At 31.1% G+C, this 17,225-nt stretch overlaps 3 protein-coding genes across 4 annotated transcripts; 2 read left to right on the forward strand and 1 right to left on the reverse strand.

The window, feature by feature from the left end:
- Window positions 1-7: 7 nt before the first annotated feature.
- Window positions 8-9,657, forward strand: LOC127289122 (odorant receptor 9a-like). 2 transcript variants are annotated; one of them, XM_051316899.1, is made up of 10 exons: window positions 8-709; window positions 908-1,060; window positions 1,280-1,399; window positions 5,278-5,398; window positions 6,218-6,482; window positions 6,727-6,846; window positions 7,279-7,369; window positions 8,531-8,667; window positions 8,823-8,955; window positions 9,044-9,657. In XM_051316899.1, exons 1-10 carry the CDS (start codon window positions 668-670, stop codon window positions 9,092-9,094), a joined length of 1,233 nt encoding a protein of 410 aa, XP_051172856.1. In that variant the 5' UTR covers window positions 8-667; the 3' UTR covers window positions 9,095-9,657. The 2 variants fall into 2 exon arrangements, with proteins under 2 accessions (XP_051172856.1, XP_051172857.1); XM_051316900.1 differs by lacking the exon at window positions 9,044-9,657 and having other exon boundaries at window positions 8,531-8,653; window positions 8,823-8,918.
- A 123-nt stretch (window positions 9,658-9,780) lies between these two features.
- On the reverse strand, window positions 9,781-14,459 carry LOC127289125 (uncharacterized). The gene is made up of 4 exons (XM_051316905.1): window positions 14,101-14,459; window positions 13,504-13,694; window positions 12,760-12,926; window positions 9,781-11,392 (listed from the first exon to the last, which is right to left on the reverse strand). The coding sequence occupies exons 3-4, from the start codon at window positions 12,883-12,885 to the stop codon at window positions 11,042-11,044; spliced, it is 477 nt and encodes a 158-aa protein (XP_051172862.1). The 5' UTR covers window positions 12,886-12,926; window positions 13,504-13,694; window positions 14,101-14,459; the 3' UTR covers window positions 9,781-11,041.
- Window positions 14,460-15,103: 644 nt separating this feature from the next.
- Window positions 15,104-17,190, forward strand: LOC127289124 (28S ribosomal protein S15, mitochondrial). The gene is made up of 4 exons (XM_051316903.1): window positions 15,104-15,435; window positions 16,077-16,207; window positions 16,546-16,741; window positions 16,819-17,190. The coding sequence occupies exons 1-4, from the start codon at window positions 15,224-15,226 to the stop codon at window positions 17,060-17,062; spliced, it is 783 nt and encodes a 260-aa protein (XP_051172860.1). The 5' UTR covers window positions 15,104-15,223; the 3' UTR covers window positions 17,063-17,190.
- The last annotated feature ends 35 nt before the right edge of the window (window positions 17,191-17,225 follow it).

The raw sequence follows: 17,225 nt of genomic DNA on the forward strand, positions 1-17,225 counted from the left end.
ACTAAAGAAAGGAAGAAACAAATACCTATATAATGTTTACTTTCTAACAATTTGAATTTTTTACAAAATAAATAAATTGTATAACTATATTATAAAACTCATTTCATATTTAATTTTTTAAAAATCTGAATTGGTGATATTTCACTGGGTAAAAGTTCAGAAGTCGATGACTGAACATTTTAATAAGATTTGTATCTTTATAAGCAACAAGCATATTTTGTTTCAACTTTGCTGTTTTGTAAGAGTATATCAAACTTGGAGTAAAAAGGAAATATTTCTGATAGTGATACAAAATAGTTTAACACACTGTTACAAGTAAAATTTGTATCGGGAAGTAGTAAGATAATAGACGTAGTGGGTCGATGAATATGTTAAGTTTGAATGACATGTTTCATGCATACATGACACGCATCGACTTAAAATTCATTGTAAATAAATTTAATATTTTATCATTCTTAATAAACCATTAAATGTATCCACAAATCAATAATCATATTTTCCGAAGAGCAATTTCTCCTTTCATTTCATTTACAGACGGTGTGAGATGACAATGTAGATAGATCATACGTTACTTTGTAACGTTCTACAGTCTTATAACACACAATAAATATAAATTACAAAAAACGATTAAATGCTGTTTATAAATTATTGAATAGAGTAATTATCAATGACTTTGTTATCACATTATGTTTTAAACCTAAATACAAAGGTAATTTTACGAATTTAAAAACCTTAAAAGTTAACATAATTTTAAACATATTATAACAGTGTAAAAAAAATTACCTGCAGTAAATTTAACTCATTTGTAAATATTAACAAGAATTCATTTAAATTAAAAAATAATTATATTTTCTTCGATTTTTTAAACGATAAACCAAAATAATATATTTCTTGAAATTGTTGATAGAACATGCAAAAATCTAAAGGAATTGATCACTATTTAAAAATTGTAAAATTTTTTTTATCTTTGGTTGGACAATGGCCTTATCAATTACCTAGGTACAGAATTTTTTGTCGAACAATTGGTCTTGGAATATCTACTATAATTCTTTTTCCAGGTGTAAGTATTACACTTTAAAGAATAATATATTCTGATCAATTATATTTCTGTTTTCAAAAAAATTATTATTATTTGTAGTACAGGAAAATATATTTAAGGATTTTGTAATGTAGTTGAAATTTTAATAAAGCTTATTACTGCTTTATGCTGTTTTTGTAGTTGGATATATTTTCTCGTGCGGCGTCACATATAATACTCATATTTAACTTTTTTTTCTAGTTTATGGCTATGTATGAAGTAAGAAATGAATCTACTACTTTTGTTGAATGTATACCTCCAATATTTGCAGTATTTGCTAGCTATTGTTATGCTATCTGTTATAGCTTAAATATAAAAAAGGTATGTATTTTCTACATGTTTTTTAAAAGTATTGCAAAGATTTTAATATCTTTAAGATTAGGAAAAAGGAGACTCGGACAAACGTGTCGCATTCGTGAGCACGACATCCTTAAGAAAAAGCGACTTACTACGTTTCCATTTTAGACAGCAGAGTATTTTACTTAATAATACTCTACGAATACAGCTAACTATATGAATCCACCCCATACTTTTCTAAGTAGAATACCTACACTCAGGCATACTTTCTTTTCTTTTACCTTTTTTTCCCTTGCATAACCCTGGAGCTCGGTGCTCCGTGGGAAAAACCGTTCTTGTTCTGGTTGACCAACTAAAAACCATGCATCTTTCGGCTGGACTAATCCTCACGCTACGGAACTGCCGTCAAGGTTTAAACATCGTAGATGAAGGTCCCTGGGATCACAGTATCGTGACCCTTGCCATTGCCGATCATTCTGGCCTATTTATTCTTCGTTCGTACGAGTTTTCTTGGATTCCTCAAGGGCCTCCCTGAAACTCCTCATCCTCCGCTGCCTGCGATGTGGCTAATGTTCGCGTTATCGCCATATTTTTCTCTACGTAAGAAGCAGCTTCAACTTCCACTGCAGTTTGCAAACTAATGCCCGAATTCACCGCACTTGAAGCACGTAGTTAATTTGTCCGCTGCCTTATAAACTCTTCCTATATGGCACATAAACCCGTGTAGAAATTGCCATATTTGGCCCAACAATGGCTTAAAACGTTTCACCCAATATGGGCCAGACCTGGGAAGCGTCAAAATGTGGCTTCATCTTGTGGCCCAAATCGGGTAAGGCGTTTCATGCCAATTTTATGAACGCCCGATTTGGCCCAGGTTTGGACCATGACAAAACAAAACTTTCTCCAGCCTGTCTGGTTTTAATACATCTTATGTTTGCCAGGCAAAAACTAACTAACACACCCAAGTTGTGTTGACTTTAATGCTATTACTTGAGTCACTCAGATCGTCACTTTCCTGCTTTTTGGAAGCATGCTTCTGGAGCATTTTCGCCAACACCTGTTGAACGTCTTCTTCCTGAGTAAGGCATTCCAGTTCGCAGATCTCCAGTGTGACCTGTCGATCCACGGTCAGCACCTACTCCATGCTTCCAACCGCTTTGGTGACCTCCGGGGTAAATGCCTCCTTATTAGAGTCTCCTCCGATTTTGATCAGGAGATCTCCCTTTCTTGTAGACCTTGCGCCCACGACCTACGCGTGGCTGATGTCTGGATTTACTTCCCTCAGAAATTTGCTCAGTTTTCGGCACACGTTGGTCCTGCTGCGACTCGGATCACCATTGTACATCCACTTGTCGCTTTCTTCTTACTGGTTTGCTTAGGATTCGGTGCTACCGTCACCTTCGCAATCTTTTTGATAAGAGGTGCCTCCTCTAACTTCTTTCTTCTTCGTTTCGGCGCCAGTTCTCTGTCGATTGCCGGAGCTTTTTTTTTGTTTCTGTGCCTCTATGACTGCGCGCTAAAGCCGCTTCTTATGGATACGCTCTCTTTTCCTGTTCCACTCTTCCCGGTTCACTTCCGCGTAACCTATAGCGCCATCAAGGTTGCTACTTTCAATTATCTTCTAGGGCGAGCTTTGTTTTCGCTTCACTAACATCATCCTGAAGAATCTTAAATCTGTCCTTAATAATAATGTTTACACTACATCGCTTTCGCTGAAATCCAGCGGAACGACGGCAGGTTGCGGAGGAAAGAGAGACGTGACTTAAGTGCGCCTTCGTCACTTTCACTCTGCATCTGTCTGCCTATAAGTTTGTTCTACAATAAGCGCGTCGAACGGGGACGCGCTTATTGTAAAACAAACTTATAGGCAGACCGTATAGTAAACGAATATTCTATCGTTACCCTCTTACGTCTATTCGAAGACATTGATGTTTTACATTAAGATAGCAAAATTCTTAATGCATTTAATCTCTCTCCTGATCAATCTATTCAATGAGATAGTAATTTGGCATTTGTTTTGCACATACTCAAAAATCTAAAGTTTAGCTTTACTCGACAGAACGTTGACTGTTCAAATCCTGCAATCGTATTAAAAAATTTAATGTATGACACAAGAAAAGACGAAATTACGATGGGTTTGCCGAGTTTTTAGTACTTGTCTCGTATTTTGATTTGCTTTGCTTTTAAGTTTGTAACTTTATTATCTATATAGCTATTAAGTTTCAAAGAGAGATAAAAAGAACACGCGCATTTTCTAAATTAATTTTATTATACTACACGGAAAAACTTTGTTCAAGAATTATTTTTAAATTTATTCAAGAACGGAGGATATGGGGAAAATACTTGAATTGCTGCAGAACCGTATAGGTTGAAATATTATTTATAGCTTTTCGGGAAAAACTGTAGTGAATTTCTGGACAACTCATTGAATTTTCAACCAAAAATTCCCGAACTCGTTTAAGAATCAAAAAGTATGAACTGCGAGAAAAAAATTTGCCTGAGTGAGAACTCGAATTTGAGACTTCGAACTACGAAGACTCAAGATATCTGCCTTATGTCGCTCGGCTACAGAAACGTGTTACGACATTATAGATGGGAATCATATTTAACGCAAACAGGTGCTGTATCTATAGCTCACGCTGCTTCTTCTTTCTTAAATAGTTCTGGACTTTTTCAGCGCACAGTGACTGAGATATTATAGTCGCGGCGTCAAGAAAACTTATTTTGAATTCATAACAAAAACTCCTGAGAAATTCTTCAATGATTATAGAATTTTTTATAAAAACTAGTAAATTTTTCCCATATCCTCAGTTCTTGAATAAATTTGAGAATAATTCTTGAACAAAGTTTTTCTGTGTATCATTTCCCAGCAAACACGTTCTATAATTGTTCTATTAAAATTAAAGAACATTGTTCTATAACAATTGTGGCATCAATAACATGTAGCAGTTATAGAACCAAATGGTAACAGTGTTCTAGAACAATGTTCCTAATATGTTACATAACTGTTCTATTTATTTGTTCCAGAACTGTTCTTAGATATAAGTTCCATAAGTGTTATAGAACATTTAAGTCACAAATGTTCTAGAAATGTTGTTCTTCTAGAATTGTGATATAACAATATTATGTCATCTTTCTAAAACAGTATAATCTTTTTGTTATAGAATAAATCCGGAAATTTGTTGTTAAATTATTCTGTAACAAATTATGTTCTATAAGAGTTTTAAAACATAGATGTCACAAATGTTCTAGAAAATTTGTCCCGCTTCTGCTCTAGAACTGTGCTGAAAGACTATTACATGACATTTCTAGAACAGAGTGCTTGTCTTATTCTAGAAATTATTAATATGACTATTTGGTCTAGAATTATAAAATTTACAAATCTTCAAATGTTCTGTAATACTTCAGTCACAAATGTCATTAAATGTTTGATCCTTTTTGTTGTAAGATTCATATTTGAATTTTTTTCATTAATAATGCCTTGCAATGTAATTTTGTCAATTTTTATGCCAACATCAATTTTTTTAATATTTGAATATTATATAACATAGAATTTCAATAATATTGGATATTGAAACTTGTCCGAAACATAAATTATTTGCTTTTCAACAAAGAATTAATGTACATCACTCATCACACTATTCTTATATATAATAATATTCTTGTAAGATAAAGTTAAATATAACTGAATTTTTATTTAGTTATATTATATAATCGTTACATATCTGTTACAGAGATCAGAGCTGACATTTATCGTAACTTGCTTGTAACATGCTTGTAACAGAACGTGTTACATCTTGTTATATAACAAATATATAACCATTACGTACTCGTGTTTGCTGGGTTACAATTTAATTATTACTATATATGCCTATTTACATCTTACAATAATCTTTGTTTAGATAGAATCTTTAACTGAGTGCATGAAAAGTGACTGGGAGTTAATTAAAGGATGCAAAACTGAACTCGAAATTATAGAAAGATCGGCTCAAAAAGGAAAAACTTATATAACAGTTTTTGCAAGTAGTTTAAAATTAATTTTAATGTGTCTTTATTGTCAATATTTCAAAAATAATCAAAGCATGAGATGTCTTTTTTATGTTTTTTAATTCTATATGGGATTCCATGCAGGATTTCAAGTGTGTTTACACACCAAATCATGTCCGAAATTTCGGTGTGCTTTTATATTGGAACCTCCATTAATTCCCACATGGAATCCAATATAAGTTTCCATGTTAAATATATCTCATGTGGATTTTTCCAGTAATGGTACGGTCTCATCTTCGGTTGCCTACACAGTCAGCCTCCCACCACGCAGAAAACGTACAAGAGTAAGAGAGACAGAAAATTCAAATTCAAATCTACAGACTCTCTGATTGGCTCTTACTGGCTGCATGCACAGGCAGCCGTGAGGTGTGATCGTACCATAAGGGAGCACTCACACCTTTTTGTCTGCCTGCCTGCAGGAGTTGTCATGGCAACGTGAAGGAGTAAGAGAGGGAGAGAAAATTCAAATTTGAATTTACTATCTCTATTACTCCTACACGTTGCCATGACAACTCCTGCAGGCAGGCAGGCAGCCAAGAGGTGAAAGTGTACCCTTAGTCGATATTTTCAACTTTATCAAAATTCAAATTTTATATTTTTTAAAACTTTCTTTTGAAATTTTTAAAATACATCTTTAAGATACATAGGATACAAAAGTTTTGGAAAATAACTCAAAATTGTCTTCATTACAATACTTTCTCTGCAGAAAATCTTCTTTTTTCTGGTTGTATAGTTTATATAATATAATAACCATAGACTCATGTATGAATGCTGTTTACGTAATATTATTTTCAGTTTACTCTTACGTAAGTTCATCTGTATACGTGATGAGTCCACTGCTGCCACAGTTGCTTGATCTTATTTCACCTCTCAATGAATCAAGAGCAAGACTTTTTGTTTTTCATGTAGACTATGTTTTTATTGACAAAGAAGAATACTATTATTTTATATATATCCATGCAATGCTTGCTGCATACATAACATTAACAAACATAATATCAATAGACTTTCTTTTTCTAAGTACTGTGCAACATGCTTGCGGAATGTTTCAACTTTTAGGGTAAATTGTAATTTTTAATATTACAGCTGTTGTTTCAATTATTAGCCACTAGCATTAGAGGTATCTAAAATTCTTGTTAAATTTTGTTCGATAATATAACTTGCTAAAAAATAAATATTTGTATTGTTTCCAATATTTTAAGTTATACTCAATCACATTTTATTTCTCAATGAGTCAAGAGTATTTTGTTTCTAAACATAAGCTTTAAATTCGAAATAATAAAAAAATTAATGTTTTATTTTAGATATAGACTAGCACACGTTGTTGACAAAAACTACAAAATTATTGAGCATGATGTCATTAAGGACCAGAAGGTCAATAAAAAAATGATCAAATGTATTCAGCTATACAATGATATACTTAAGTTAGTATTTCATACATTTATATTTACAGAAGGACTGTTTGTAGTTTTATTTTGACAAAATTAGACACAAATATTCTAGTTAATTTATTAATTACCCCACACACAATTTTTAAGTAGATGAGATTCGTTCATTTTGAAAGTTTAAGGTTTTAATGGAAATTAAAGAATTTCTCTAATAATATAATTGTAAACTTCAGTTCGTTTCCTGTTCCAAAAACGTTTCGCAAACGTGAAAAAGTTTTAGAACGTTATTTAAGGAGACATTGACTTCCTACAAACGTTATTGGAACATAGAAATATATTGGGAAATATATAAATATGTTGGGAATATATTAAAATACATATAATTCTGCTGATTCGATAAAAATTGTGTAAAAACTTATGAGTCTTTATTAAACGAAAATTTTATGCTAATGCATTTTCTGAATACAGATTTACAGAGATGATTGAGTTCTGTTTTTCTAATATGTTTTTGTTCATCATTGGTATTAACATGTTAATGATAAGTTTTCAAGGAGTACAGGTAGGTTAAAGGTTCCACATTTTTTCTACCTATATAAGAAATGTAATTGATAAGGATAAATTATAATATTTAAATATTAAAACTTTAATATACATTTTTGTATAAAATGAATAACATACGGCTAAGGCTTTTACTTTAGAAATTTTAAATATAGGCAGAGGTGGAGTTCCTGGCAAGCAACTTTTCAATAAATTTGTTTCACATAATAAATTTTCTTTGCTTTCAATAATGCATATAATAATTAGTTATAACATTTAAGAGATTTTTTGCATGATGCGTGATGCTTGCGGTTCCAACCATCCAGATTCACAATTATTTATACAAATCGTTAGCCCCAAGTCGAATGCACGCAACTTTCAGAGACATTTTGGAAAGTACGCAACTTCCACAGCCGTTTTGGAAATCACGTAACTTTGTGGTGCAGAGCAGAATGTACGTAACTCTGAGAATCGTTTTTGGAACTCGCTTATGTTGGTTTTTTGTGTTTTTGCAAAATACAAATTACAATATTTCTGCTCGGAACATAACATAGGATGCTTGTAGATTAAATAATTGAGATTTTATTGAACATTGCCTTACACTTTTTATTGCTATGTTTCGAGCAGAAATATTGTAATTTGTATTTTGCAAAAACACAAAAAACCAACATAAGCGAGTTCCAAAAACGATTCTCAGAGTTACGTACATTCTGCTCTGCACCACAAAGTTACGTGATTTCCAAAACGGCTGGGGAAGTTGCGTACTTTCCAAAATGTGTCTGAAAGTTGCGTGCATTCGACTTGGGACTAACGAAATGTATCGATTAATTTTAACTTATTAATTCAATCACCTAAAATATTTAATATCGAAAACCACGAAATCTTTGACGCATTTTTTCCAATTAAATATATTGAGGATAGGGAAGAAAGAAAGAACACAAATTGATAAAATTTTGGATACTGGTTACAAATCTGATACTTATTACTTAAAGCTTTTGCTTTCAAATTAAAATTACATTCATATATGAATAACAGAAACACTATTAACTTTAATCACATAATTTTAATTCATCAATGGTTTTCAAAAGTTCTCTTCAATTGTTGAGAATTTAACATGTGATGATAGAAAGATATCAGCAATATAAACATCAATCATCTATTTACTTAAGCTAACTTTTTACAGATCGTACTGAACTTAAACAATACACAAATTCTTATGAGATTTGGATCTTTTTTTATGGGACAAATTATTCATTTATACTTTAACACTATTCCTGGACAAATGTTAATAGATGAAAGCTCTAAGGTCAGTCAATATTGGTAAGATATCCAAGGACATGTATATTCAAAATCATTTTAAATGAATCTACTGTACAAGTCTTGCAAATGTTTAGCACCCGAAATTGAAACATGTTCATGTACATTTTCTTGAGTTACGTGTGATCTTGTATATGTAATTATATCAATTGTTTTAGTTATGAATCCAATTGGACCAAAATGACCATTAAATCTCAAAAACTTCTGTTATTTATGCTTTTAAGAGCCTCCCGTGAATGTAAAGTTACTGCAGGAAAAATTTACGTAATCTCAATGGAAAACTTTAGTCAAGTGAGTTATTTTTTGTGAAAAATAACCGATATGCATTTATTAGAATTGTAATTTCTTGTACTTGAACATTAAATTATTTTATTTTCAGGTTATCAAAACATCGTTTTCATACTTAAGTGTTTTAAGTTCAGCGCAATAATAGAAAATATATTTTAGTTCTTATATACCAGATAGGAATTGTATCTCAATAAAAAAGATTTTCTCTATTTTTAATATAGTGTATTATGTATCTCATAAAGACTTCAAAGTTATCAATGCTCTTTGAATTCAAATGAGGCTCCCGATCAAATAAGTCGTCTGGCTTGCACGAACGCTCTGTTACCGGCCAACCCAAGTGCGAAATGTCAAGAATGCCAATACAGCCCAACATTGGCCCAGTAAATTCTGTCGAAATACGGCAAACGATACTGGACCAGTACTGGCGATCAATTCGTCACATTACTGGGCCAATATTGGCACCAATACTTGGTAATTTTAATTTTCCATAATTGAGACGAACTCTGTTCCATTACTGGGTCATTATTGGCCCATTGACGTCCATGTTGGTTTTCGCATTATTGGGAAGTAGCAATGAAAGTATCTGCACTGAGAAAAATATGCTATTGAATCATCAGCATTTCTGCCAAAGGTATAAAAATTATTGATTCAAAAGCATATGCTACAAAATTTTTAAAATATTTTATAGATTCTATAGCATATGCTTTTGAATCAATAATTTTTATACCTTTGGCAGAAATGCCATTGATTCAATAGCATATTTTTCTCAGTGTGGGTGGCTCACTATTTGATCGGGACCCTCAAATTATTAAATCAAAAGTTACGATGTTTAATTTTTTTAAACTTTTTATTAACTTTATTTTGGTAAGGTATAGTTTACAGTGAACAGTCTAAAAAACAAAGGCATGCATTTTGTACGAAATGTAGGCGATGAAAATTTTACTTTTTTAAATAATTGCAGGAAACTAACAAAACCTTATGTACAAATCATACAAATAAATTTACAGTATCCTGACTGTAAGACATCGAACTGCGTGGGCAATCGATTTATAGAAGAAAGGAAATAGGTCTGACGGCTGTTAAATACTTTATTCTTAAATTGCTTATTCTACGCAAGTTTAAAACACTTTCTTGAAATTCATAGTATCTGAATTTAATATTGCACATTTCTTGGCACTCAATTATTTTCAATCAATAACAGTTCTCCGTATCAGCAAACATCTATGTTACTATGTAGGTTTCCATGTAGAATTAATTCCGCATGGAATACCATATCCCAGGTGGAAAAGTTCCCGGCCGGTAGTGACTATCGGTAATAACTACCGGTACCGCTACCTGTATAGTCTACCGGTAGTTATTACCGGTAATTTTTCTGGGAATTACAACAAATTTTGGTTGCGATTTCCGGAAAAAGTACCGGTATTCGCTACCGGTAGTGACTGTACAGGTAGCGGTACCGGTAGTCACTACCGGGAACTTTTCCACCTGGGATAGGATCCAATATGAAATAACACATAAAATTTTTTATTTAAAATGAAAAAATAAATTAGAGTTTTGAAATTTTTCAAAATCTTACATTTTACTTTTGTAGAAATAAACATTTTTGCATTTACGGAGTAACCACAAAATTTTGTCAGATTTTGCGAGGATTCCCACATGAAATCCAATGTAGGTTTCCATGTGGAATCTTATGTGGGTTTTTCCAATAGATGTACATTTTCTTGTACAAGTATCTTTCTTGTACAAGATCTCACACATGAACTTGTTCCAAATTCGTATGCATATTTCTGTACAGGAATTGGTCAGAACTTGTGCAAGTTCAGTTGCTGATCCTGTACAGGAAATTGTACAAGATCTTATACAGGGATTTTCAGTAGGGTAACATCCTAATCTGAAATGAGTCCGGAAATATTGGGAATTTATATGTACAAAATCATAATTGTTATGGACTAATACCAGATTTTTTACACACAGATTTCCAATTAAGATTTTAGATCTGCCTAAATCCGAATTCGTTACACATATATAGATTACCGACTAATTTGGAATTATTTCTGGTTAAGATTTTTGATGTTTTAGGTATATTTTCTTAAAATTCAAAAAATCTAACAAAAAATAAAACTAATATTATTAACAAAGTACCATATTCAACATACGATAATATTTTACAACAATTCAAAGAAAAAATATGTCTTACATTTAAATTAAATAAAGTATATAAAATATTTGATAAAGGAATAATTCGAATTATCACTAGGGTTAACAAATTGCAAGGTGATATTATTAGCCATACTGGAGCAAATAGAATGTAGGGAATTAGAATTTTAAGATCTCTTTGATGTATGTCTCTAATTTGATCTACTGCAGGATGTCCTCCGCCAGAAACGCATAAAGTTACGGGTCCATCAGCCCACATTTTGTCTTCCTCACTGTGGAATATCTGCTCAACAATTAATATTATATTTGTGTTTGGTATCAGAAAAGAATAATTTTTTTTTAAGTAGCAGAACTATGTAATTATACAGTACGGTTGCATTAATCCGGACTACCACTAATCCGACACTCCGCTTGTAATCCGACAACGTCCTAGCTAGAAGGAGAGGGGGTTATCCGCGAAAGAAAAATTTTTTTACTCAGAAATCACGGGTAAAAATGATTTTTGTGCAAGTAAAGGTTTACAAATGTAAAATATTATAGAGAAATGCAATTAAATTTATTTAAATAAATTTTTAATTTTTAATGCGTAAACATAAAGTTTTTTATTCAAATTATTTAATACACTTTTTAATTTTTGATTACTGAGTACTTGTTGAAACTTTTGTCCGAACTACAGGAGTTCGTGTAATAAGTACTCGGCAATCCGGAAAATTCGCTTATCCGACATTTACGTGCAAAGCAACTATCAGATTAACGCTACTGTACTGTATTTCGTAAATGCGAGAATCGTGTCAAAGTTTAAGAACAAGGAAGATGGTTTTTGGTGAATATTACGGAAATAGAATGTAGTAATATTAAGTGAGACATGCGTAGAAAGTAAAGAATGGATGATGGTAAAGAAAAGATTACCGAGAAGATTTGAGTGGATTATTCAGGAAGCAACGATTAAAGACAGGAGTGCAGGAGGTAAGATTTCTGGGGTTAAAATGGGTATTGTATGAGAAGAAAAGTGAAAAGGGTTGAAGAAAGAGTGGGCTTCAGCTTAGTAAAACACGTAAACTACAAATTACTTGACATTCTAGGAATATAAACCGACGGCTATCGATACCCACGTAGCACGGAATATTGCTTGAATGTCAAGGTGATATCAAGCGAGAATATTCTTGTGATATTGAGGCGATATCATAATGTCCGCTTCATGGGGACATTCCAAGGTGATATTCCTGTGACATTCGCGTGATATTCGTATGATACTGAGGGAATATTCCCGTGAAATCCATGTAATATTGAGAGGATATCCCTGTGATATTGAGCGGAATATTCCTGTAATATTGAGGGAATATCCCTGTGATATTGAGAGAATATTCCTGTTATTTATAAAATTCTAAAATGTTGTTTGTAATATCACAGGGATATCCCCTCAATATTACATGAATTTCACGGGAATATTCCCTTGATATCATATGAATATCACGCGAATGTCACAGGAATATCACCGTGGAATGTCCCCATAAAGCGGACATTATGATATCGCCTGAATGTCACAGGAATATTCCCACTTGATATCACCGTGACATTCAACCAATATTCCGTGCTACTTGGGTAGAACTTTAGCATGGCTAGTTATCTGGGTGATATGTTATCATGTACCTTATGGTTGACTCGAAGTCTTCCAGTAATCCAAGTTAAATACATCATTTTTAAAATGAGAATTGCTGTCCACCAAGAATATACAGCCCATAATTCTTCATGTATTTGCAACTTATCTGGTAACATGTTTGTATAAAAGTGACTGATTTTATGATTTTCAGTCGAAGCTGTAAAAAATAAACGACATTTGAAAACGAGCTGTTTATATAGATTCATAATTACAGAAAATTGGGCGCAACTTTCGGGTTAACAGCATCCAGATATTTAGGATATCCCAGAGATATCAGTAAATATCCTGAGAACATCCTAGAGATATCCTAATTTCCAGATAGGGCTACTAGGACGTCCATAGTATATTCTGTAATATCCGTTGCTGTTATGGACATTGGTTGTATTCCTCTGATGGATTATCTCAAAATTTTAAAGAATCTTTGATAATCTTTGATAAGATCAACAGGTTTTGAACTACACACGACCATAGTCCAGATTTTTGCGGGCTAATTATTAATTTATTACAATATTTTGCCTTGGACAATCCGCGCCAGGATCAAAAAAATTTTCTTTGAATCAAATTTTATGCATTATTGTAGGGTCAAAGAAAAATTTCTTTTTTATTTAAAGAAATTATTTTTTTACTTCATTTTTGTTGCCTCAAAGAAATAAATTTTTATTTTAATGTACAAATTTCTTTAAATGAAAAATTATTTATTACATTTTGAGATTGTAAATACTTTCATATTTTACCTTGAAATATAATAAAGAATTTTTTCAAGTGAGGTGTTTTACATGTAAAACACTGAACAAAACTTTATGAGAAAATTTTAATCGCACGAAGAAAACAATCAAATACACTGCAAGTGACTATTTCCACATTTCACATATCACTTGTATATCCCAAATAAGACACGAACAATTCACAAATTCTTTATCACTCACTGTAAGAAAATAAAAAAAAATTATAGCTATACAAAACTGTTTAGATCATAAATAATGATCTTTTTTTTATATATTTGGTTCAATTGCATTGGTAAATTCTCTGAATTCGTGATTAAATATAAATTTTGTGGTTAGGAGTGTTTAACTTTTAATTCTAACTTAAAATATATCTTTTATGTTTTTTAATAACATGCGTATATATTATTTAATAAAAATGCTGTTATAAAATGTAAAATCGAGCTTAGTAAACAAACCTATAACAATAAAGTTAGTTATCAAGACACATTATATTTTTATATGTCAACAGCCGTTTACCATGTTTAAAATATGAGTACATAGTAAAATTAATAAAAGTTTAAATACATTTTTTTCTAACTCACGCACCGAAAGTACACCATTTCTTACCTGTAAAGGGGGAGAAAAGTATGTCTTTCCCGGCAAGTGGGAGGGAAAGTTACTCGTGTATTTGCAGTTCTCGTCTTCGCTCGGGCACTCCCTACGTCTCGAACTGCAAACTACACTCGCGGAAATCAACCATTTTCCTCCCTAGATGCACAATATACTATTTTCCCTAATAATAGAATAGACCTATTCATGCTGATCATTCTGTCCTCTCCCAACTCATACGTCATTGTATGCGCTAAATAAGGACAAAACGATCAGCATGAAAAGGTCTATAACAGTGTGTCGTCTGTTTGTTTTCCCTCCATCTTTCTGACGTCATACTCAACTCGAAATATCTCGATAGACTAATGGAGCATTTACACCTTTGGCAAAAAATTTTCTTCACTTTGCATTTTCCGAAATACACTTACCTGATTGGTTGTCCACAATGAATCAGATTGTGGACAACCAATCAGGTAAGTATATTTCGGAAAATGCAAAGTGAAGAAAATTTTTTGCCGAAGTTGTAAATGCAACATAAGGCAGTCCAACTTCTGACGTAGCGTGACGTCACTTTTCAAAATGGTGACTGGTTGGAAGACATGCAATGCATTGAAGTCAATGCAGCGAATCAGTTTTTTTAACATAACTTTTGAAAAATTAATTTTTGAACCCAAGTGTAATTGTAAAATATTTTTTATTTATCGAGATCTATTTTTTAAAATAATAAAAATTAATTTTTTGATTTTATTATTTTAAAAAATAGATCTCGATAAATAAAAAATATTTTACAATTACACTTGGGTTCAAAAATTAATTTTTCAAAAGTTATGTTAAAAAAACTGATTCGCTGCATTGACTTCAATGCATTGCATGTCTTCCAACCAAACATCATTATGAAAAGTGACGTCATGCTACGTCACAAGTTGGACTGCCTTATTACACAGTCGAGTCTAATTACATACATACACATTTTATAATCATTTACATATCTTACTTAATTTACGTCAGAAACCAATTATGGCGCGACATTCTTCCCAACCCTGCTTTGAATAACAAATTCCTAACCAAAAAATAGCAGTATGTAAATAACAGTTAATAATTTAAAAAATATATAAAGTTTTAAAAATAGTAACTCATAAAAATGAATGCATTTACCTCCTTAATAAGGCGTGTGCCTAAAATATCAAATATTATTGTAAGAAATTATGCACGTGAACCTTTTTCAATGAAATGGACTCGACCGGAAGTGCCGTCTTGTATTTCAACAGAAAAAAGTGGTGATTTAGGATTGGATTATAAAATAAATCCAAAAGAACCCTGTCAATTCTACCAAAATGTTCCCGAAATGGAAAAGTAATTATTTCATTCTTTTAATATATATTTTTTTTCGTGTCTCTACACCAATATTTTGACATAATAGAAAATATTATTGTGATAATTGACAACTTTTTTAATATTAAAGAAAAGAATTTCTTTGAAAAACAATATTTTTTTAAATAAATATATTGAAAGTAATTGTAATGAATATTTTAAAAGTGTTTCTTTAATGATAAATTATGTTAATGTTTAAAAAATAAGTTGAAGTGTGTACAAATATTTACCTTTTAATTTATAATAAATTCAGGTGGAAATGGTCGAAAAAAAACTAATTAATATTTTTTTTAAAACTAGTGTTTCTTTGATATGTTTAATACGACAGAATTTTTACTTAATTTGCAAATTGTTGTGAAGTGTGTCCTAACTGAACAACAAATATGGCAACGTCGCACCGTTTAAGAATTTTAATGGAAAGTGGTAGTCAAAAACTTTATTCTTTTTTAATCACTTATTAAAAGCTCTAAATTGACTCGAAAAAAGGGCTAACAATTGGATTTTAACTGATTTGGTTCTTATTCATTGTTGATAGAAATTATGATTTTCTTTAATTTAAGGGGAAGCACCACTTTCAATTTTTTGAAACAATTATTAACATTAAAATGTCTTTTAATTTTCAGCTGTGATGAAAATATAAAAAAAATATTTTCTCTTGAATTTAATTACGCTAAAAAGACAGCAAAATTAAAATCTAATAGAGCTATTTCGTTAGTAGAAAGTCATGATGAGGACAAATCTTTTGAAGTAAGAAGTAAGTTTTTTTTTAATACAGCGAATTCAAAAAAAAGGAAATAATTTTCTTTTTACTTTACATAACTCATTGTACCTTAGAATTTATATCTGTTCCTAAAAGCCTTTCATAAAGTTGATAAAAAAAGTTGTTAAATTTTTATCTGTTAAAATTGTATGAAGCTAAAGCTTAAGTACTTTTTTTTATTATGAAAAGATTGGAAATTTAAAAAGAAATATTCACGTCCGTTTATTTGTAATTTCATTATTCAAATTATTATTAGAATTTTGAACAATTTGAATATAAATTTTAATTAAAAATTTAATTATTGTTAGTTATTTTTTATTCTTTTATTTTAGTTGCAAGACTGACGTCTGAGATACATAATTTACAGGAAATTATGAAAAATAATCCCTCAAATAAACAATGTAAAGTAGCGTTAAAAAATAAAATTGAAAAACGGCAAAAGTATCTTAGAGTACTCCGTACTGTCGATTACAAACGTTTTGAATGGGTTTTAGAACAATTGAATCTTATCTACAAACCATTACCTGAGTAAGTATGTTTATTAATTATTTTTTATAATTTTTGTTGTTATTATTATTATTATTTATTATGTAATTTTTTTTAAGATTTCATATGGTAGTGACTAGAAAAGGTTCTTTGAGAGCATTGGCAAAAATGCATTGTGATAAGATTGTTGGAGAAAAATTGGAAGCTTATAAGAATGAATTAAAATCACAACAAAAGAGTTTTTATGAAAAGAAAGCCAAACATCTCGCCTTTATTAGAGAAGAAGAGATATTTTGTGGTGTCGAACCAACAGTAACTGAAGAAGATATTGAAATTGCAAAACAAATGGCTGCAGAATTATAAAACCAAGTTAATATTATTCTTTCACTGTTTTTCACCATTGTAATATTATAATTAATGTACAAATTATATTTTAAAATCGATTTACTTTGTCTGAGTAAAAATATATTGAATATTTTGTTTGCAATTAATATAGAGTTATTTATTGCAAAACCATTTTAATACT

This window comes from Leptopilina boulardi, unplaced genomic scaffold, assembly GCF_019393585.1.
Source record: "Leptopilina boulardi isolate dan_hultmark-lab unplaced genomic scaffold, ZJU_Lbou_2.1 LbouV2_399, whole genome shotgun sequence".
NCBI classification, from domain to species: Eukaryota; Metazoa; Arthropoda; class Insecta; order Hymenoptera; family Figitidae; genus Leptopilina; species Leptopilina boulardi.

Coding starts and splice junctions, on each gene's coding strand:
- LOC127289122 (XM_051316899.1), top strand. CDS start 668: ATGACTTTGTTATCACATTATGTTTTAAACCTAAATACAAAG. Junction 6,483..6,726: donor GGAATGTTTCAACTTTTAGG/GTAAATTGTAAT, acceptor GTTTTATTTTAG/ATATAGACTAGCACACGTTG. Junction 6,847..7,278: donor CTATACAATGATATACTTAA/GTTAGTATTTCA, acceptor TTCTGAATACAG/ATTTACAGAGATGATTGAGT.
- LOC127289125 (XM_051316905.1), bottom strand. CDS start 12,885: ATGTTACCAGATAAGTTGCAAATACATGAAGAATTATGGGCTGTATAT. Junction 11,393..12,759: donor GACTTCGAGTCAACCATAAG/GTACATGATAAC, acceptor ATTGTTGAGCAG/ATATTCCACAGTGAGGAAGA.
- LOC127289124 (XM_051316903.1), top strand. CDS start 15,224: ATGAATGCATTTACCTCCTTAATAAGGCGTGTGCCTAAAATATCAAAT. Junction 15,436..16,076: donor AATGTTCCCGAAATGGAAAA/GTAATTATTTCA, acceptor TTTAATTTTCAG/CTGTGATGAAAATATAAAAA. Junction 16,742..16,818: donor ATCTACAAACCATTACCTGA/GTAAGTATGTTT, acceptor ATTTTTTTTAAG/ATTTCATATGGTAGTGACTA.